Here is a 23404-nt window from a genome sequence, read left to right on the forward strand (position 1 = left end):
AGAAGAAATTGTTTAGGTGAAAATGTCTTGCTATGCGGATATTCAAACCCATGTGAGTTAACATTGGTGCTGACTACATTTCCTTTAACCTCATTAGCACTTCATCTTGCTTTCCCAAGCATGATGGTGGAGCAGCTAGTTCACCTTAGAGCCTTTTGCTAGGTAATTCATCAAAGTGGCAGATGAAAGCTTAAAGGAAAATGAATGTAAATACTGCATTAGGAACCTTGGCTCGTGAAGGCATGAACATTTCTACCCATATTGTTAGCTCTGGATTACAATCCATCTATGTGAAAGAAAAGGGACTTTGTTGTTTGGGGAAGATGGAGATACAAAGCTTACTGGTTATATCATTACACAAATTGTATAGGTTTGGGGTTTGGTTTTTTTTTTCTTTAATCAAAAAGCACTTCATCATTCATTAGGTTTTCTCATAGGGATGAAAAAAAAAAAGGAAAAATAAAAGGCAAGCTCAAAGTGTGGCCACATTACCTTCAGAATTAAATACAAGTTAAGTAAAACACTCCCCTCAAATACTTACGGGCCAAAACATTTTCAAGCAGGGGACTGAGATTATCTCAAAGCCAGGTTATGTCTTTTCAGCTTTAGCATTTTAAGCTCTGCACACTGCACACTGCACATTTGATTCCTATATCTATGTGGCTGATACTGTGTAATTATATGCAGCTATAATTTCTCAATGCCAGTAAACCCGCCAGGTCTACACCTGGGGACATGCTAGCTATGTTGGTAATGGCATGAACAACAAACAGCCAAGGAGAGAGGCGTGGAGTTTGATCTCAAGGTGCCAGAGATGGGTTCAGGTTGGTAGTACTCATCAGAGCTGACAAATACTGTCACCTCCTCAGCATGCTACATGGATCAGGCCAGTACCCTAGTGCGGGAGACAATTGCTCTCAGCATGGTGGATCTGATGTGGAGCTTCTGAAATTAAACAAGTTACTCACCAGGAAGGTGTTGGAGTGTCATTCTTTACAAAATGAAAGAAATAAAAGATGAAATGGACTATGAAATAAATGAATGAAAATGGATTACAAAAAGAAAATTCTGGTGGTCTAAAATGAACCAAAATGACCTTTCCAAAGAACCTCAGCCTCCTGAGCAGCCAGGGTTCAGTCTGCTTGCCTTTTTGTCTGAAAAGAAAGAATAAGTTACATACCTTGCATATTCTGTAGTCTGATGTTATAGTTCTTAAATGCTTCAAGATACTGTTTCATGGAGGGTCACCAAGGCGTGGCTTCAAACAGCCTTTACCTCTCAGTTTACTGCATTCTTGTTAGGCAGTAGCACTTCAGGAATACTGTTAGCCCTTTGCTCCTTTTTATTTCCCATGTCGAAGAGCAGGTACACACTCCTCTTACTGTGTGCTGGTGGCAGACGTCAGCGATGTAATATGATTTATCATGCACTTTCATTTTCATGAAAGCTTATTTTACTCTCCTGATTCCATTAGGCCAGCCTCTTGCTGAACAGGCACCTCCTGTTCCATTTTGCACTGTAGCTCTTAAACATGACCTGACAAGCTAGAGAAAGTTCAGTGCACTAACTCACTGTCATGTGAAGCACACATAGACATTAATGACCAGCTCTGACTGTTGAACCATAAAGGAGGTATGAGAGCACTACAGCGGTTCTCACACCAACTTGGAAATAGTGTGGAAAGATTGGACAAAGGTAGAACTCTCCCCTTAGCAAAATGTCCTGAGCACAATGTTGAAAAGATACTCACAAATTTGTTTATGAGGACCTACAATTGATTATTTACTGGGGAGGAAAAAAAAAGGGACAAGGAAGAATACAAAAACCCAAGTCCAGTTCTAGCCCATTTATAGCAAGTAGAAGTATACTCCTAAGCACAGAAGCTGCTATGATTACTGTATATAAAGGGGCAGTGGGAAGGAGAGTTTAAACAGTGGATTTAACTCCCGGGAGGAAGTTTAAGAGGCTGTCCCAGTTCGGGGCCACAAGCCTGCCCAGGACTGGAGGACACAAATGACTCTTACCCTTTCCAGGAGGAAGAATCATAGAATCATAGAATCAACCAGGTTGGAAGAGACCTCCAAGATCAGCCAGTCCAACCTAGCACCCAGCCCTAACCAATCAACTAGACCATGGCACTAAGTGCCTCATCCAGTCTTTTCTTGAAGACCCCCAGGGACGGTGCCTCCACCACCTCCCTGGGCAGCCCATTCCAATGGGAAATCACTCTCTCTGTGAAGAACTTCTTCCTCATATCCAGCCTATACCTACCCTGGCACAACTTGAGACTGTGTCCCCTTGTTCTATTGCTGGTTGCCTGGGAGAAGAGGCCACCCCCCACCTGGCTACAATGCCCCTGCAGGTAGTTGTAGACAGTAATAAGATCCCCCCTGAGCCTCCTCTTCTCCAGGCTAAAAAGGCCCAGCTCCCTCAACCTCTCCTCATAGGATTTGTGCTCCAGGCCCCTCACCAGCTTTGTTGCCCTTCTCTGGACATGTTCCAGCACCTCAACATCTTTCTTGAGGATACTGCACACCAATTGGAAGCTTAAAGAGAAAGTCTATTTACAAGAGCATCTGTACAAAAGTGGTCAAGGTAGCATAAGTAGACAGCTCAATAGGCCCAAACTGGCCTTCTAGAATCCTTCACCCCTTCCACCCTCAGCAGGCCTGAGGGTAAGGTGAAACTGCCCTCCCCAGATGGGGCCTGCAAGGCTTCAGTGGGCTGCATGACTCAATTCCCTGCCAGCCATCTCCCCAATGAACAGGAGATAAGAACACATCCTGTTCCCAGAGAGAAGTGAAGAGAGGGAAAAGAAGGGCAGGAGATGAGTCAGGCACTGCCTTTTAAACTGTGAAACTGAAATACGACATAGAGTAACAATACTGCAATATCCTGGGACAGGCAGGTCCTTCCGTCTGGGGTGGGTCTCTGTCCCTATGGGTTTGTGAAGGCAGACCTAGGATCCCTCAAACTACCACACAGGTGTACACCTGTCTTGCATTTTCTCCATCTACAATACTTAACCAGTAATGTGTCCCCAGTTACTTGAGAAGGCTGCTGGGAGAGATTTACATAAAGTCCTCAGAAAGCAGTATGTGATGTCAGTGTAAAATACAGTTATTGTCTAGTGAATAATGGGAAGATGTCTGCAGCTAACTCTGAAGTGTGTGTGTGTGTGTCTTTGCAGCCTTTAAAAATGCACTGCAAGAGTTGTGCGTTGGTGACCAGCTCTGGACACCTGCTGGGCAGTAAACAAGGCGAGAGAATAGACGAGACAGAGTGTGTAATACGAATGAACGATGCACCTACGCGAGGCTACGGGAGGGACGTTGGAAACAGAACGAGCCTTCGCGTCATCGCACACTCCAGCATCCAGAGGATTCTGCGGAATCGCAATGAACTCTTAAACATGAGCCATGGTGCTGTGTTTATCTTCTGGGGCCCCAGCAGCTATATGAGGAGAGATGGTAAAGGCTTGGTGTATAATAATCTGCAACTGATGAATCAGATACTGCCTCAATTAAAAGCGTATATGATTTCCCGCCACAAGATGCTTCAATTTGATGACCTCTTTAAACGGGAAACTGGGAAAGACAGGTGAGAACTTCAGTGGATATGCTGGGGGGATGTCATACAGTAGTGGAATAACGTAGTTTATATATAGCAATTTCAGGGTCTGCTCAGAGGGCCCATCACACCCATTAAATCCTCTGCCTCGTGAGCTGTAATGTGGTATGACATGCCAAATAACATCGCTTGCAACACTGGTTAAAAAACAAGCATCAAAATAATTCCTGTGGAATATTGCCTCATCAATACTGGAATCTGGATTTACTGTTTCTACAGCCAAGGAGGCAGGAACTGTTTAAATTTCACTTTGGGGTGATATACCTCAAAGTGTTTTTACTGGTTCTGAAAAATCAGAATGGATAAGTTATGTTTTCCTATAGAGGAAATGCCACCATTCAGTGAATTATAATAGCTCTTTATTGAATTTAAACATTCTAGGAACAGTGTAGCTGTAAAGCTCCTTGTAAAACAAATAAACATTAGTCATACATTAGGTGCTTCAGAACAGTTAATCTCATATTTCCAACTGGGAAAAGGGAAGTTATTATGATAGTTACATCTTTATGAGACTGTTTATGACTTGCAGGCTGATCTTCAAATCAGATTTTTAGTAAGTGACCCACTGGAAGACTTGAGAATTTTCACATTACAGTGTTTTAAACTGGGCATTTAAACCAAAGATTTCCTAGCAAGAAATACATTTATTTTTAATGAACTCCTGTATTTTTTACTTACTAAATATGCTGCTGTAAAAATGGAACAGTCTCCACTTAGGTACAAATGAAGAGGTAGGTTTATTGCGCAGTAACTCATGGTGAGATTTTGTAGCTTCACAAATAACTATACACACATACCAAAGCTTGGAGCTAAGCTCACTCCTGTTGTGGATAGGGAGGACTCAAGAGCACAGACTTGGTTTTCTGGACTGCACAACAAAGGTAGAACTAGTGTTAGAGGAAACTGCTAAAACCGCTGTTATCCTCTTAGGTGATGGCAACTGCACCTTTGCTGCCTTGTTTTACTCTACATGGTTTGCTAGCAGAGCTCTGTTCAGTTACAGTGGATCAAATTACTCATGTGAGTTCTTGATTGACTCACACCAATACTAGAACACAGTGTAATGTGGTCAGTTTCTTACTATTAAAAGTGCTTTTCTTTTCACCTTCAAGTTGGTGCCAGTGACTCTGCCAAAGACTCAGCTGGGAGGACCACTTTGCCTCTTCTGTTTCAGTCTGGCCAGTTCTGCCATGAGGGCTCAAGTCCTATTCCTTTCCTGGTACTTGCTGTGCAGTTTCAGGCAAGCTGCTCTTTCCGGTTCTGCATCAACCGTCAGGAGTAAGAGGCCTGTAGCTGTGCATGTGGTGAAAGCTTTTCTTTTTCTCTACAGGCACCAGGCTCAGTCATGGCCCCTGAAATATTCTCAAGGCATTTGAGACATTAATGACATTATAACAAGTTTATAGTAGACTCAGTCACGAGCACCCTGAACTCACAGTGTGAATCAAGGGCACTTGGATGCTGGCAAAATTTATCCTCATGAACAGATTCTGTTGCTTTTAAGAAACTGCAGGCTCTGCTGTGCAGGAACTGCTCCTTTAGAGGGCACATACAGCATAGTTGAAGGACTAAGAAGATTAAAATGGGAGATGAAAATAAATGAATAGGCAGCACAGAAAAAGAGAGAGAAGATGAAAAGAAACATGAGTAGGAAGGAATTTGTAAGGGGAGAAAATTTATGTAGCTGTGGGGGTAGGTGCAGAACATTGTACAGCCCAGAGTGTTTCTGTTTCCTGGGAGGTGTCTGCTGAGCTCTTGAACATTAGTGCCTGCGAAAAAACAAAGGAGAGAGAGAGAAGCCTGATTGCAAGGCTGTAATAATCAAACCATTCATTTCTGTCTTAAAGATGATGGGGGGAAAAAAAGGTAATTGGATGTACTTTTCAAAAAAAAACCCCACCTGATTTTGAAATTAAGGGAAACCTTCAGATAACACTGCCAGTTAAATGTACTGGTGAATGACAAAGGGTGCACAGCAATATACTTGGTATTATAAAGTAACTGTACTTGAAAATAACTTTATAATTGAATAAGGGTACATTAAAATACAGTTCAGAACTAATATTATAGTAATTAGATAAAAGAAACATAAATGAAATAACTGCAGGAAGAGTATTTCCATAGAGATTATAAATGAGATTTTGGTGGAGCAAAAGGGCCTTTAATTGTAATTTAGTGTGCACTACAGAATTATCAGCCCAGAGTGTTAGTTCATCATATAAAAGAATATCTGATAATTTTCCCTAATAAGTACATCACAGTTCTTCATAGTCTTTCATTACAGATGATTAGGTATAAACCCAGTATTTTTTGTGGGACTCTTGTTCAGATCTTTTATGGAAAGGCAAGACACTGTAGCCCTGTTTCTGTATTGCTGTCCTACAGACATGATTATTTGAAGACAGTGAAGTAGTACTTGACTAAGTTTTTTAATCTTTATTTCACTGTGTAGTTTTTAAGCTAGTTTGTTTAAATTCATTTCTTCTATTTACTGAAAACACCAAATTACAGCATCAGTAAGTGCATGTAAGCAAAAAGAAAACCAATCCAGCAGCCAGCCTAGCTGGGTTACCTGACCTGTGCCAAGCTCAGACCCTTCAGTCTAGATAGAGTTATTTCCTCAGTCTTGGAAAGTAAAGTGTTAGGCACCTAAAACAGTAGCTTTGTGCAAGCTCCAAATTACTCTTAGCCTGAACATGTTCCTGAATTACCAAGCAATTCCTAGGCTCAGAAACTTTCAAGTGGCAGGGAAGAACATTTTTTCAGGCTTTTCCCTACCTTTTCCTTTCCTAATAATTTTTAACCAAAAATTAGCATTTACCATTTTGTATTGCTGCAGTACCTGAAGATCTCTACTGAGCTTATATCTCAGCTATTACCTTGTGACAAACTGTACTCACCCCCCACAAAGCTTAAGTGTAAGTTCAGAGGATATATAAGGCCCTGTAATTGGAGCTAATGAGATGCTTCAATCATGTTATTCTTCAAATGGTAGATTAGCCTGAAAGTCTGTATATCAGGAGCAGTGGAAATGAATGTTCCAGGAGCTCATGTTACCAGATGACCTACAAAGGACAGGTCAGATTATCCAGGCTTCCCAACATCCTTCAGGCATTTTTGGTTAAGGAATTCCCTTATGTTTAGAAATGCCTTTAAAGCAGCCAGCACTGATACAACCTCTTTCTTTTTAATTTGCAATAGTTAGTTCACCGAGGAAATGTGAAACTTTGGTACAAGACATCCCTCAGTGCTCAAAATATCTCCCTCCTATTGCACTGTAGATGACCTACTTGGAATCAGGTTGGTCATCATTAGCTTGGGAAGCTGCACGTTGCGCTCTTGCCTGCTGAATTAGGTATTAGCGATTGCTGGCACTTGCTTGCAGTGGCTGCTGTGGCTTCGGGTTCCTGCTTCCAGGACTTCTGCATTCTGCTGTCACTGGGTAAACTGTAAAAGATGGCCTTGGAAAGGGAGTCAGGACCTGGGATTCCCAGGTGACTTCTGAGAACCTGTGAGGGTTTTGGGGCCACAAAATTTCACAGTTATCAGGCAAATGTAGGTGTAGTGGAATGGGGTTAATGTAGGTTACGTATTAGTGCAACTTGGCACAGCCCACAGCCATTTAAGTGATGGCACTGGGTTTTCACAGTGCCTCAGCTTTAGTAAGAGACGAAAAGACAGCCAGCCACTGTAACAGGCTGTCATCAGGAATCTGAGGCCTTTTTAGGTCACAGATGACACAAGCTTGAACTTGTTCCTGCGGGATTTTTCTAGTGAGTGAGGAGCCATTAGGGACACCTGCTGTCTCCTTCTTCAGCAGCATTTGAAAGGAGACCTTTGAATGAACTTGTTTTCTCTGGAACAAATACCAAACTTTATGTGCCTCCATTTCTAAGAGAGGTGCCTGACTTGGTTGTGTAGAACTGCCCCTAAACATGCCTTTCTGGTACCACAAGACACGCTGCTCACTGGCATTTCATTGATCCTCCTGTTCTAAGACTGCCAGCTCTTCCCCAGCATATGGACAGTGCAGGAACTTAGCACAGGGCTGGGTTTTTCTCTGTATGTGCCAGTCAACCAGTGACCATTGCAGCACCCATCCATTCTTTACACCCTAGACAGCAGTGGCAAGCAAATGTGAGGAAGAGGAAATGTTACTGTTGCCATTTTGCAGCAGCATTTAAATACGACTTGTGAATCTTTCACATCTGTGAGCATTTACATGGAGATATCTCCTATTTTGCATAAATACTGCTGGAATCAGTTGTGTTCCATTCAAAGATGCCTCACAGCCTGCAGAGAAAGCCATGAAAGGAGCTTCCCTACAGAAATCCCTTGCAGCACTATCATTCATATTCAAAGATCCCACCAGGCAGGGATGGGACTCAGGGCATGCAGAGGAGGAGAATCTAGGATGAAGGCTTTCCGTAACTGCAGCTAAATGAGAGTTTCCTGCCAGTAGTCACAGTGACTGGGAGCTTCCAAAAGCCAAATCATAGACAAGGTGGAAAGAAAGGTGGTTAGACCAAGCACTTGGGGCTTTAGTAGATAGGCTCCTCTGTATACTGTAGGAGACAGGCACTTCATCCCCCATGATGCATCTTCCTGAGCACTTAGTGTGTAAGCTCCATTAAGGGATTACAGATGTGTATAGACCTCCAGCAGAAGAATATAAATACAGGGCACGAAGTTTCAGTCACTTAAACTTAACCAAAAGGTCAGATAAATATTAACATTGTGGTGCCCAAAATTAATTACAGCAAAGGCAGTTTCTACTTAGATTAGTCCACTGACACAAGACACTAGCAAAATTATTAAAAAGATGAATGAGCAAAGTGGTCTTGGTTGTCCACTTCTCATAACCTTTCACAAGAGTGAAAGAAAATAACCCAGAAATTGCTTCAGATGTCTCAAGAATTATTTTTTGAGCCTAGAAACTTAATTATGTTTTTTGCTTTCAGGAAGATATCCAACACCTGGCTTAGCACGGGCTGGTTCACAATGACTATCGCATTGGAGCTCTGTGACAGGATAAATGTTTATGGCATGGTGCCACCGGATTTCTGCAGGTAGGATTTACTTTGGAACCATTATTAGTCAAAAAAGGTTGAATGTTACAGATAAATATCTGAATCTTTTCTTTTTTTCCCCTCTGCAACATGTCTTCAGACCTTTTAAAGCATTTAATTAACATGTCCCAAGATCTGATTCTGAACACAACAAACAGCATTTAATTATGATCTATAAAATATTAATTTTTTTTTGTTTGTAGTGTGGGAGAATTAATCCATCTCATTGGTTTCTTTTAGTCTCTGAATATTTATCAGCTAAAAGTAATGCAATAATTGGCATGAAATTAATCTGGAAAGAAAAGAGATTACTGTAAAACTTTTTTTTTTAATTTGCTTTTAACATTTCCATGTAGTTAATAGAGGAATGGAGAACTCACAGTCATTAGTTTCTCAACAGAACCTTCTAAGTAACTTAATAGTGCTGTGTCTCTATCACATCCATCTCAGTCTTCCAGTAAACGAAAAACAAAACAAAACAAAACAAAACAAACTAGAATTTGGACCCATAGAGTGGGTGATCACTACTGTGATAACCTACCACTGTGGGCCACAAGTGGTAGAAGCAGCACAGGAGTTCCATCAGTGGAAGCTAGCTACCTGATCCCTTCACACTATTTTGTCATGTAACATCACAGTACTCAAGGTGTGGTCTAACCAGTGCAGAGTACAGGGGCAGAATGACCTCCCTGCTCCTGCTGACCACACCATTCCTGATGCAGGCCAGGATGCCATTGGCTCTCTTGGCCACCTGGGCACACTGCTGGCTCATGTTCAGGCGGGTATCAATCAGCACCCCCAGATCCCTCTCTGTCTGGCTGCTCTCCAGCCACTCCGACCCCAGCCTGTATCTCTGCATGGGGTTGTTGTGGCCAAAGTGCAGCACCCTGCACTTGGACCTATTGAAAGCCATCCCATTGGACTCTGCCCGTCTGTGCAGGCGGTCAAGGTCCTGCTGCAGAGCCCTTCTGCCCTCCAACTCAGGCACATCTGCCCCCAGCTTAGTGTCATCTGCAAACTTGCTGATGACTGACTCGACGAGGCTGGTGAGAGGCCTTGAGCACAAGCCCTACGAGGAGAGGCTGAGGGAGCTGGGATTGTTTAGCCTGGAGAAGAGGAGGCTCAGGGGTGACCTTATTGCTGTCTACAACTACCTGAAGGGTGGTTGTGGCCAGGAGGAGGTTGCTGTCTTCTCTCAGGTGGCCAGCACCAGAACGAGAGGACACAGCCTCAGGCTGCGCCGGGGGAGATTTAGGCTCGAGGTGAGGAGAAAGTTCTTCACTGAGAGAGTCATTGGACACTGGAATGGGCTGCCCAGGGAGGTGGTGGAGTCGCCGTCCCTGGAGCTGTTCAAGGCAAGATTGGATGTGGCACTTGGTGCCATGGCCTAGCCTTGAGCTCTGTGGTAAAGGTTTGGACTTGATGATCTGTGAGGTCTCTTCCAACCCTGATAATACTGTGATACTGTGATCTTGAGTACATTTTCTGGCTCTGTTGTGGCTCCAGCCATATTCAAGACTCTGGAACCAAGGCATTGGTTAAAGTTTCCCACTATGCATCAGTGATAGCAGGGAAGGCATCTTCAGGACTTCTGGTACTGCACCAAAATCATGTTAACCACATGATGGAAAGTACCAACTCAGTACAAATGAATATATATTTTACATCAGCAATCTTTATGCTAATTCAGGTGTCGCCAGTTGATCCATTACTCACATTCTGGCCTTTCAGAAGAATGTGGTGATGTGCCCACACCCAGGCCTGATCCTGCTTGCACTGCCAGGTGACTCAACAACGCACAGAGCCAGTACTGGCAGACTGGAACAATGGCATTGGGGCAGTGTTTCATCACCTGTTCACGGATCCCTTTCACAAGAAGTACTTGCTTGAATTTTCTGTTGCAAGTTCAGTAATCTCACTGGAGTACAGTTCATTGACTAATTCAAGGTGCTTTTCAGGGGCAAGGGGAGCAAGGCTGCAGTGACAGTTTAGCTCATCTACCAATGAACAGGACTAGCTTTGATTTTGGTTTGAGCACTGAAAAGAAGCATTCAGGAATCTGCTTTTGTCCTGGCCAAGCAGTAGAAGTCCCTGAAGAAATTACAATATAAACTGTCAACACTAAATTCTACTTGCTGAGAATTTCTACAACATATCAAAACACTGATGGTAAATGCTGCGATGTACTGCCAGACTTCATCATGAATACTCCAAGGACAAAGAACAAACTAGAACAGCTATTCTAGAAACTTAACTACCTTACACAGCACAGCATTTCAGCTCTCTTGTCCTTTTGATTGGCCAAGACATACTTCTTCAGTTTCTGTGACTGGTCTGTCTTTACTCCAGAAGTGGCTGTATTCCAGTGGCACACAGAGGTAATTCTTAATCTGATGAGCTAAGAATGCAAAGGGAACAGTTCACTCCAAAGCAATGCTCAATCATCACTTTTCAGGCAAAGTCAGATCACCTTAGATGCATGATTTATTTTTTGAAGCCCATTGTTTTTAAGAGAGAATAAAATTGTCACTGATATCATAGGAAAGGCTTTTATAGGATTGATACACTGGAATCGAGGGGATATGATACTAAGTTATAATGCAGGAACAGCTGCAATCAATCCTGCCATTGACAGACACAATAATGCTTACAGCCTGCATAAAAAAATCTTAACATAAAGGTGTGCTCACCTAGTTGTAAAAAGGGAAAAGGTCATTTCTTAATCATAAGAATATGAAGTGTCTTTACTTCAGATTTATTCCCTAGATGATGGAGGGGAAAACTGTACTTGCCATGCTTGGAAGAAGCGATCCATTAAGAGCTTTGAAAGGAACCTCTCAGCATAAATACAGTTAACCTTCTTAGTTTGGTCTTCAGCCACTCATTAAGAAGTTAAACAGTGCTTCCTTTCAAAGAACTAAGATAGCAAAACAAAATAGCAGAAAGAAAGAAATACACTGTATTTTCAAGTCATGTTTCCTAGTTTTTAGATAGAAAAAACGCAGTGTACCATTTAAAATACCTGTCTTGTGCGTGTGCAAGGTGGTTCCAGGTATGCAACTAAAGTATCATTAAGATCTAAAAAAGACAAAAGAACACTCTCATTTCTGCTCACAGTTAATAACACCAAATTTACAACTTCAGCAGATATCCATTATTTTTTAGGTATTAATTAGTGAAGTAAGTAATGACTGTGGGTGATCACTGCTGTGGAACTAAACTAGTATCACTTCTGTAACATGAAGGACTTCTCAAAGGTATCGTGAACATCACACTGTTGATTCTGGTACAAATTATTAGCTTAAGGTCATTAACAAAATTGCTTCCCACCCATGCAGGAAAAATAGTCTAGTGAAGGAGTCTGGAGTACAGGCTAAAAGATTTGCCATTATTAATTGCAACAATGTATTTTATATTCATTTCTGTTTACTCTCACTGGACATTGGGTTTGTTTTTTTTTTATAGCTGAACTGGAACCTGATAATTATACATTTCTAGTACTTAAAAGCAAAGCCATATGTAACATCAAATGTCTTTACTTTGCTACAGAATTATGGTGTAGTAAGGGTTATCAGCTTCGATACTTCTCTGATGCTGTTAAATACATCTGACTTGCATGTTCTAGAATAAGATGAAAGCTTTTGTGCACAGTGCAGAGATTTTGGAGAGAACATGCACCTGTCTTTTGTCACAAGAAACAAAAGCCATCTTGCTATGTTTTTCCCCAGTGCCTAGCCCTTGGTGAAGCAAATTAGCACCCGAGACAGGAAGCACTTTCCTCTCTGAGCTCCCTTTGCAGCCTGCTGTATGCACAGGACTGAATCCTGATCTGGGACATGAAGCATTTTCCTTGTCTCCCTACATTCAGATTGTAGCACCACAGTTCCTAAAGGCCCTTCAGTGCTGCTGCTCTTCTTTGTGGCTGCTCAGCAGGTTTGGTGGGAAGAGCACAGACAAGCCTTAATGCAGTTTGTAGTAAGTCCAGTGTTATGAAGAGGTAGTTAATTAATGAGAGATGATATTTTTTCAAAATCAATATTGTTTATTAATTTCAATATTCAGAACTTTCGCTGCTCCTGACCACTCATTTTAATAATAATGGCTTCTTTGCACGGTCATGGAAACATTATACAGATCATAACTGGATCTAGAAATAACCAACAAAAATAGAAACAGTAACTGAACTGGAAGAGAAGATGCTTGCGGCCATATACCGCTTGCAGTCAATATACTGCTTGGGCCCAAGGAGCTCCTTTCTGCTTATAGTAGAATGCCATGGTGAACTTCAAGAGGCTTTAAGCATTATCTCCTGACTCGTGGGGCTAGCTACAGCTTCAGACAGTACCCAAATGCTTTCAGGGAATTCTGTTATTGTCTTATTGCTGAGGCTTCTGATTCTTCCCAGGCTTCTGGGTGCTGGGGAAAGGAGGCAGACAATCTCTGACCTTATCTCCTGGCTCCTCTGGACGATCTGTGTTATGCCCAAGACTTCCCATCTTGGCAGGAGACTTTCAGGTGCAGGCAGGATGTCTTGCAATGTGCAGTCATAGCACAATGTCATGCTGGCTACGCAGGAGGCACTCCAGTCACATGGAGGCATTTAGAGCCTGTTCGATAGGGCAGTAAGGCTGTATACTGCCAGGGACAGAGAGCAATAGCAGCAGGCAACAGCAGGCATGAATACAATGGCAGAGCACACTGTGTTACCTGCTCAACTCTTTATCAATGTAGCCGAGACTGATGGGCCTTTGGACACAGAATAGCCAATCAGAACGGCAGTTAGCCAAGCTTGACTATATTAGGTGAAGCCATAGGCTTGTTTACCCAAATTTGGGATAAGCATCGGCCTTATGCAAGGCAGGCACAAGCTAAGTGTTTGTACCTTTTTTACCACAGGGTGTAAACAAGTCTGGGCAGGCCAGGACATGTACAAGCCCATTTTGGCCCATGAGGGCTACCATGACAGTCCAGTCCCTGAAGTATCTGCATCAGTGAGAGCCTGGTTCCTTGCTGATATTCCTAGGTGCTCATATTCAGAGATACCACCTGATACTTGTGTGTATAAACAAGAAAAACTCAGTGAAGAGAGCCCCCTTTAACCTCCTACCTCTTCATGGACCTTCTGGAGCTCATGGAAACTGAAAGCTTAATTTTAAGCCTTATTTTAACTAATATGAGTAATTTTTGCTCCAGTCAGGGAGCCAGATCATTTTCCTGTAAGAATCCTCATTTAACTGCTAGGCCATTTCCCATCTGTGGTAATTTGCTTGAAAATTGGCATTTGAAATCCTTTAATTTATTCCATTGGGTACAGCTTTTAAATCTAGTTTTCTTGCCTTCCTCCCTCATTTCCTATTGCTTTAAATGCAAAGAAGCAGTTGTTGCTAGTTATATTTCTGGGGCTCACGATAGAAGGGGTGCTCACAGGCTTGTAAACTGTATTGGAAACAGTCATGCCCTTTGGTCCATATTCTGAATCTCACCTTGTGATCTTAATAACTTAACAAACCATCTAAGTGGTTTGGAAAACAGGGGCAGTGCAGAGGTGAATGAAATGGGATCCTGGGCAAAAAAATATGCAGAAATCCTCACAGTGCTGGCACAACACCTGGGCTATCACTCAACATATTAATGACGCTTCAGTCACCCTTCAAAATAATGATTTTTTACAAAGCATGTGAGTACACAGTTTCAGTGGGTTGATTTATAATGGCTCTTCATTTTTAAAGGAAGAGGTTGACCATCATGTGATAGGGGATGGCCTTGTTCTTCTGCCTTGTATCTTTTCAGACACTGCTGTATTTTCAGCTTTCACTGTGGGCGGATACCATCTGTGGGAAAATGTGCACTGAAGTGGCAAACAGTAGATGACTGACATTGGGTACCAGCACTCACACAGTTGCTGTGCTGGCAGGCTATTAGGCAGGAAGAACATTCTATTTTACGGAGGAACTTTCGTAGATTCCCCCCAGCTGTGATATTAATATGCATGCAAAGACTGACAAAATACTGATTAATGTCCAGTATCAGTCAGTGATAAAACAGCATCTGTTTTAATGTTAATAAATGAGGTGGCAAGCAATTTCCGTATAGAAATTACTCATGCATTTCATTTGCTGGTGACACAAGCTAATTGCAGAGTTAGAAGATAACACAGTACAGTTAATTTGGGTTATGGTGTAGTTACTCAAGCCAGAGTTCAAATCCAGACCTTACTGGCATGCAATCTAGGAGGATTCAGAACTCCCACAAAAGCAGAAAGACTTCAAACAAAGCGTCCTAGGTATCAAACTGCCTTTTAGAGTTCCTAATCCCAAATGCAGCATTTGGAATTTATCCTCAAAACCTTAATTGGCTGCAGAGTAGTCTTGCAGAGAGGTCCTTAAGTCACCAGCATTTTCATTATTGCATTGACTTCACTACCAGTTTTGCCAGTAGACCTGCATACAAACCATGACAGCGCTCATCAGGGGATGCCTGGACTAAGCATGGTGCTTGGGCTGTGTTCCTCTGCCTCTTGCCTGCCAGGCCCATGCAGCAGGTGTTTCTGGACTGTTTCTGATGGAACATTGCACAAAATAGATACAGACTTCAAACTTTTGCTCTGTACCTCTGTTGGAGAAATTCTTGTTAGCACAGCACACAAGAATTGATAAACAGTGAGCAACCCATGCTGGGAATGTCCTTGAATCCATCTTGGGAGTTTAGATAGCAGGCACAGGGTAGCTTCCCCCCACATGCAGCTGCAGGGGGTGGAGTGCAGCTGCAGGTGGGCAGAGTTTAGCCAGCCCCAGAGGCTGACCCTCAGATTGTTATGGTATGCTGACCTATTGATGCCTTACAAGTAACTCTGGACCCTCTGACTGTAACCAATCTTAAGCTGAGCACACCTCTTGCTAGAATGCATATAAGTTACTGTGTCACGGAAATAAAGGGGATTTGACCATCTAACCATATTGGTGAACAAAGAGTCATCTTCCCATAGCGCTCCACTGAACGTGTTCTCCAACATACCTCTACACTCCGTGGTTTGGGTAGAGAAAAAAATCAGAATGTGCCCAGCATTGGCGTTCTCTTCCATGGGGAATCTTGCTCCGTGCCATCATCCATGGCAAATTTCAGCACATGGCAAAGGAATAAGGAAGAGACATGGAGTGATTGATTTCCTGTCGTTTGCACTTCCAGTTCACATTCTGCAAACTCAGTGCAGGCCTTCGTTAAAAAAGGAGGAGGGTGGGGTGAGGCATCAGAGGACTCCAACTAAACCAACCCACAGATACTGAGGCCAGCAGCCTCACAGGCTCCCTTTGCAGTATTGGACCCTCAGCAGTTCACTTGTTTCCTCTGTGACTGCATTTGTTCAAAGTCTGTTGGACACAGAATTTTAACTGTACTAATCCTAACTTAAAAGCTGTAAATTTACAGTGAGCAATGCAGGTTTACCCTTGAGAACACAAGAGTAAAATCAGCTTCAGTGCAGCAAGGAAGAGCAGTCTAAATAAGAGGCAGAGGCCCATTTGTCTAGTTTTTCCTAAGGAAAAATAAATCACATTAAAATGTGTCCTGTTAGATTTACAGTAACCATATAGATGATTCATTTGAGAGATTATAATAAGAGGTGCAATGTATCAAAAATGTATGTGAAAAATTAATTGAAGACTGAAATCTACTGGTTGTAATAAAAGAAGAGTATTACATTTCTATATGAAGGGTGTTTAAAGTTACAAATACACTTTCTGTACACGAGGTGTTGAAAGATTTCACTCCTGTGTATTCTGATGAGAATACATACAGTAAATTTAGAATCCATCTTATACTAGAAATGTAATTTTATTGTTACTCTGGTCTTGTAAGATTGATCATCATGTTGTGTTAGCAGGAATCCATCTAAGGTATAAATGGAACACATCAGCAGTATCACACATTGCCACTGCATATACAATATGGTTAATGGTAAAATATGAAATATTAGAGAACTGTGTAGGTGACAAAATTACACAGTAAAAATAATGACCAGGACAGAATACTGACAGATTGTGGATGTATTCAATTGAAAGTGAGCTTAAATATTAGCTCTTCAAAATGAAAATAATCAGCTCTAGATTAGAGTTGACAGCCCTGAATCTGTGTGAGATTTCTTATTCTGTACTAGTGCCCTGTTCAGCTCAGGCTGCAACACAGAGCAGTTCCAAGGCTTTACTTATGGCAATACTGGGATTAACTTTTCTGCCACTACAAAACAGGTTGTTGGTTATAACTGTGGAGGTGGCTACAATTGGGTTATTCTGCCTGGAGACGCTGTCTCTCTTGAGATTTATGACAGGGGATTGCATAAGGTCATGTGCCCAAAGTGAAAACATAACAAGTCCAGGTTAATGTAGAGAATAAAACGAAAGGAGAAATAATTTCTCTGCCTTATTGTAATGCAAATGTGCCTTTTACAGAATGTAACTTCGAAACATTGGGGTCAGAACTGCTAAAATTTATCCTAAACATCCAGTTAGTTGGTCTTTGGCATATCCTGTGTGTCACCACGAGTGCTCCTCTCCTGCTGGTTAGTGCTGTTGGGCTCACAAGGTCAGAAGGACACTGCGGGTGAATGCTTTTAATTTTTAGCTTAGATACATGAAAAATGCCTTTGGAAAATCAAAAACAACTAATTTGTGCATCAGATGTTTGATTATAAACCCAGCAATAGTAGACTGTATCACTGACCCCGCATGCAGGTACAGTCATTGAAGTTGGGCACTAAGTACCTCATGCACCACGCTGGGAATGTTCAGCTGAGCCGATGTGACACACATAACCACCTCTCCTCCATCTTCCCCTTCTCTTTCTTCTCCCCAGCTCAGTAAATACCTCTGCAAGGCTCTTTACAAACCACCGCCTAGATAGACAGAAATCTCTTTAAAGCCGTTGGCTTCACATTTTAGAGCAGCAACACAGCCCTTCAGCAATCTGCCTTGTTTTTGAGCTACTGCTGTCCTTTTTTGAACCAGGAGGAGAGGATTAAAGGAGAGCAATAGAAAGAGCTGAGAAACACCTTTGCCCTGTTCTGATATATTAAATATGCAAGAGAAATACAGCTACCTAGAAATTTGGTTTAACTGGGAGAGAAAGTGGATTCGAGCCCATCAGCTTAAAGATAGCATCAATAAGTAAATCAATCAGTAAAATGGAACATCTCTGGCTTCCATCTATTTTCTTTCTTCCACAGGGATCCTAATCATCTTTCAGTACCTTACCATTACTATGAACCTCTGGGACCTGATGAATGCACGATGTACCTCTCCCACGAGCGGGGCCGCAAGGGCAGCCACCACCGTTTCATCACAGAGAAACGAGTGTTCCAGAACTGGGCACGGACATTCAACATTCACTTTTTCCAACCAGACTGGAAACCAGAACCGCTCACTGTCAATCAGGCCGAGACTAAACCGCTGGGCTGAGGGATGAATGCACAAGACTGCAATCACAGTCACTCCCTGTATCCGCCTTTGGGATGTTGGAACTTCTGGGACAGCAAGGCAGCCTGGAGGAGAAGGGTAACAGGATTTGCAGCTAATGACTGCATCAACAGTCAGGAAGTTATAATGAAGGAGCAGCGCATACCGAGAGTACTTTCTGTCAGACTGTGTATTAATCCAGTGTATAGCCTTTTTTTGGCCTTCTGACTTCCTGTGTGTGTACGTGATTTGTGAAAAACAACGTGAGTATCATTAATGGATGCTTAATTCATTACAGTTTTTTAAAGTACGATGCCACTGGATTTTCATAGTGAAAACAGTATTTATTTAATGGAGGTTTTTATGCCACCTAGGCCGGTATTTTTCTAATTCACAGTTATGTGGCTGTTTAACTTTCATAACCTTTCGAATCCAAAATGAATTATTGCTGATGGTTTGAAAGGCCTAGCTTTTTATTTATAAAACTTGTTTGAAAAATCTGATTCTGTAAAGCATGGAATTAATATTTGAGCTGGAAATGTTGCGTTTCTTTTAAAAATTTTGGGCTCTCTTCCAGCCTAAAGCCTTTAACAGCGAGAGTGGTCCCATGTGCAGATCTAGCTAACTTTGCATTCTGACATCTCATGCTAATAATGAAAACAGTAGTGAAAATTCTGTTTGATATTAATGTGCATTGGCTGCTCTGCTATCAAGCTGCTGTTTTTTAATTAGGGGTGGGAGGAAGAAGGGCAAAGTTTATCCAAAAAATTCACTGCTTATAGCAGCATGCTTTTTAGTGAAGAAACCAGGCTAAGGCTAGAGGGCTTCTGTTCTGTTCTGCCTCTTGTAGTCCTGTGAGAGGCTGAAGCAGCATCCCTCCTGAGCCAACAGACTACAAACCAGGCAACAACTGCTCCAAACATGACCAGATTTCTGAAATTAAGAAGTTGAACTACTAAGTACTACACTGTCAGCTATATTAGCTAAAAAGATTACAAAAATCTCTGCCTTCCACTGTTCCAAAATCATCACTGGTCTCGGAAATCCTGGATTACATTGAAGTTGGGATGTAAAAAGAGCTCTATGAGTACAAAATGGTCCCCTTGAAAAGAGCAAAGTCAGCAGTTTCTTCGTGAAGTGCACAGCAAGTCCCTGTGAACCAAGGGGATGGACAGTGCTAGTGCTGTACATGGAACCTCACAGTGTGAATTACTGGGTTACATTTGGCTTGTGAATAAAGAAGCTTTCAGTTACAGTATTATTTTCCCTTTTGCCTCACAAGTATTACATCTCTCATTTCTTCAAAGTAATCAGAATAACTATTGCATGAAACGTTAGATCTCAGGTGACAAAAGGTGTCCCTCATTTGAGGCTTGACAGGACTCTGGGCAACCTGATCTAGGTGAGGATGCCCTGCTTACTGCAGACAGCATTGGACTAGAAGACCTTATGAGGTCCCCTTCCAACCCACACCATTCTATGATTCTATTACATGAATGCTAGAGCTAGAACAAAGATACTTCTGTAAAACAGCTAACTCCGAGAAGCTGAACCTCAGAGGCAATAAGTAGAACTGGGGCCAAACAAACTATCACTTAAACCCACTTACAACCTTTGTCTTCCTCTTTCCAAAAATGAACAGCAATAGCTGCAGCTGCCCAGCAGATACCTTGATTCCCTGGGGACAAAGTGAACTGCTCTGTCAGTGTTACCCCTCTAACAGGCCTCCAAGAGCTACTCTCCTTGCTGCAGCTATCCCCACAAGCAAAGACCAAGTAACTAACCTACTTTGCCTTAAAAGCTTTTTTCTCATGTTCTTCCTGGTACATGCCACTCTGCATACAAACTGAATGCAAAGCTCTACTATTGCCAATTGCTTGTAACCTGTCTCTTGTCAGCTGGTGTTTAACTCCCCTCTTTCACTGATTGTGTTTTATTCCTTCCACCTTATTTCACAACATTCTGGAAGAGAACAGAATGGATTTTGAACTTAAGGTGATCCCTTTCAGTACATGTACTGGGGCATGTTATTTTGAGCATATACTGCTGAAATTGATGGGCTCTACCAAATTCATTTACAGATCATTTCTAATGTGACTGCAAGAAATGGTACAGTTCACAGTAGGTCCTCTGATGCTACCACCCTTTTGTTATTTTGTTATTAGTAGTATAATAATAAAAAGATAACGCCATTCTAATATAGAGCTCTTAGTTTTTCCATTAATAGAGAGCTGCAGGATGCCTATGCTAAATGTTTGTTATGTTATTGTTAAAACCAGAGCATCTTAAGATAGATTATATTGACCTACTTCTGGTATTCAGCAGAAACATGGGGATTTGTCAGGCTCCACTGTGCTTGTTTCCTGCCTGCAAGACTGGCCCATACCAAGCAGATCAGAAGTAGCATTTAGAAAGTGAAGAGACATGGGAGAAACTGACCCTGTATCTCCTAACTTCCAATAGTGAAGCTAAGTGTTGCAAACATTGCATCTTCAGTTTCTGTTAATAACATCTATATTCTTATGTTACCCTTACACACATCTGGTCTCTAGAAACAATCCCAAAACTCACTTGAGTCTCATCAGCCTCCTGTGAAGTTTCAGCAAGTCTCCCCATCTAATTACAAACTGCATGAAGGGGTGTTTCCTAACAGTAAGCATAAAACTCACTGCAAAAAGCAGCTTGGGAATGCCACGGAGACAGAAAGCTTTAAGTAAGACTGATCACACAGATTTATATGGAATATAAATCCAACCCAAGAAGCATGAGTTATAAGAGTGCAAAAGAAATGTAAATAATGTTTTAAGTGCTGCAATTTTAATTTAGAAATTACTGATGCATTTTTTCTGTACAAGCACCATTTTTGAACTACTACTACATTTCAGCCTGACGTAAGTTTTATGGCATAGTTATAAACCAAACAGATTTATGATGGAAAATGCTGTCAGACCACAGATAAGTAGGCACTGCTGCCATTCTCTGGTTTATGCTGTCATCTCATGCTCTTCGCTGTAATGTGATCAATTCATGATCTTTAGCATGCATCATTTCATGTGTTAAAAACCATTGCAAAACAGTGTTTACAGACATCAGCAGTTTTAAGATCTATGTTACTTTAGTTCTGAACTCCTTGCATACCTTATGCTTTAATGCTCAGCTTCATCAGAGTAGCTGTTTTTCATCTCGGAGAATCGTAGCTCTTAGGCTGTGCTATGTGCAATCAGAATTGAGGACAATAAAGAAAATAGCTCTGCAACTAAGACAAGAAAAAACAGCCAAAGCTTCCTGTTATTTTGGCACAATGGCTGCCAGGTGCCCAGCTAATAGCATCATAATGCAAAGCAAAAACATCATGTGCCTTGAGAAAAACCTTCCACCCAAAGTGGTAAAGAACCTCAGAATGACAAATACATACTGTTTGTTTCCAGGTAAGGAATGTGAAGAAGGGGAGGTTAGGAAACTTCCCAAGACCAAGGTGCAGCCTTAGAATGAGATTTTTAGAGAGATTTGGGTGTGCTGACAGCTACCCCAGGAGAACATACACTGGCAATTCCTATATTTTTATATACAGAGATTAGCATAGAGTGATAACATTCTGCAGGAGGTGGTTACCTGGGTCATGTCCTGCAATACTTGCCAGACTTCGTACAAAAAATAAGTGATTTTTTACTCAAAGTAATTGTAAGGATGCAAGGGCAAAATAATCTGAAAACAGCTGGAGAAACCACTGTGAACTGGGGTGAAGGGAATCTAAAGAGTCAGGAATAAAGGATGGCTTGTGCCCTGGACTATGAAGATCAAAGTCAGGCTGGAGCAGACAGGAGTGGAAGGTTGTGGCACCATAGCTATGGTTGTCCTCCACAAGTTTCTTTTCAATATTCTACAAACTGATCACATGCCACAATAAACTTCAAAAAAAACTATCAATCAATTCTGACTAATGAAAGTTAATTATTTTATGCAAGGAGTGGCCATTTCTACTTGGCTTAGAGATTAAAAAAACAAAAAATAGTTAAATGGTGAGAGTAGTGATAAGACAGGCAAACATAGTGTAAAAGAGAAGTACAGAAACCTTACAGGTATCAGTACTTCAGCTGCCCTGGGCCATCAGATAACACTCTTCACTTTGAGTTTCCAGCTGCCTCCTGCAGAAGCACACCTTACATATAATAAGGCTAAGATTTTAGAAGCAAAAAGGAGGAGAGGGGGGAAAAATAATAAGGGCTATCCTCTTTTAAAAACACCTAGGGAATGTGAAAGGGCAAGAGTCTAAGGTGGTGAGAAATTTCTCCATATTGAAGCAGAAAAGTATAAAACTCAGAGGATGTTTCATAAAATGGCTCTGCTGATGGTAAATACCATTAAAACTGCTGAACTGTTAAATGCTTTATACACTGAAAATTACAACAAAGTATGAAATGTTAGACAATATCCTTTGGCCACCATGAGGATGGAGTTTTAGTTTCACAGTGGGAAAAAAAATAGTGAGTTTTATCCCAGCTAACTCTAGAACAGAACCCATGACAAACGCACACGTTTAGAAACAGGCTGTGAAACAGCATCTCCTTGCCTTCTGTGACAACCTTTTGGGGCTTCCAGCACGAATCAGCCTTGCACCCTGCCAGCAAGGGAGCACGCAGCTGTCACAGGGACACAGCTGCACTGTCAGCAGAAGAGGGAGCCATTTCTTTGCATTCTCTGTCCTTGAACACCAGACCAAGCTAGATGATCAACTCCTCAGCAGATCATAAACAAATAGTGCCCTTGTTCACCATGGATTACTTTGCCCGGGAGTTGTAAGGCAGACAGAAAAGAAACTACAGACAAGTAACCTCTGCAACTCAGACAAATGGATGGAAAGCTGTAACAAAGAACAGAATTAGCAGTCATAAAGAAGATACACTGGATAAAACATAATGCAGCTTCTGTAAGAGAGGTCATGTCTTGTAAATCGAGAGTTCTTCATGGCAAGTGGACAAGAAGATACAGGTGATGAATCCACTTGGAGTTCCATAACTAGTTTTTAAAAGTAACTCTTAAAAGTCGCAAAAGAAGCTATGGTACCATGGGATAAGAGAAGATCCTCACCTGCAGAAACTTGTCTGATGAAAGGGAATAAGGCTAAGAGGATACATCATCAACTTAAGATTAGAAACAGAATTCCACAGGAAAATGTCACAGTGTTTTCTCTGCTTTTCTGTACTCTTCCTTGGCATCTACCACAGGCCACTCCTAGACATAGGATACAAGAGCTACACT

The 23404-nt window shown here is 41.8% G+C and overlaps 1 protein-coding gene and 1 long non-coding RNA gene across 5 annotated transcripts in view; one reads left to right on the forward strand and one right to left on the reverse strand.

The window, feature by feature from the left end:
* Positions 1-20343, forward strand: part of ST6GALNAC5 (ST6 N-acetylgalactosaminide alpha-2,6-sialyltransferase 5) — a 163827-nt gene extending 143484 nt beyond the window's left edge. For all 3 annotated transcript variants that reach the window (XM_064147845.1, XM_064147843.1, XM_064147844.1), the window contains exons 3-5: positions 3191-3600; positions 8592-8699; positions 17917-20343. In XM_064147845.1, the coding sequence (XP_064003915.1) occupies positions 3191-3600; positions 8592-8699; positions 17917-18148 (750 nt within the window). In that variant the 3' untranslated portion in view covers positions 18149-20343. The remainder of the gene's footprint in view (positions 1-3190; positions 3601-8591; positions 8700-17916) is intronic.
* On the reverse strand, positions 4344-16255 carry LOC135177610 (uncharacterized). 2 transcript variants are annotated; one of them, XR_010303112.1, is made up of 5 exons: positions 15714-16255; positions 13145-15257; positions 11492-11616; positions 10958-11097; positions 4344-5399 (listed from the first exon to the last, which is right to left on the reverse strand). It is a non-coding gene; the product is annotated as an uncharacterized LOC135177610 (long non-coding RNA). The 2 variants fall into 2 exon arrangements; XR_010303111.1 differs by having other exon boundaries at positions 11492-15257.
* Positions 20344-23404: the final 3061 nt, after the last annotated feature.

Source organism: Pogoniulus pusillus, chromosome 8 (assembly GCF_015220805.1).
Source record: "Pogoniulus pusillus isolate bPogPus1 chromosome 8, bPogPus1.pri, whole genome shotgun sequence".
Lineage (NCBI taxonomy): Eukaryota > Metazoa > Chordata > Aves > Piciformes > Lybiidae > Pogoniulus > Pogoniulus pusillus.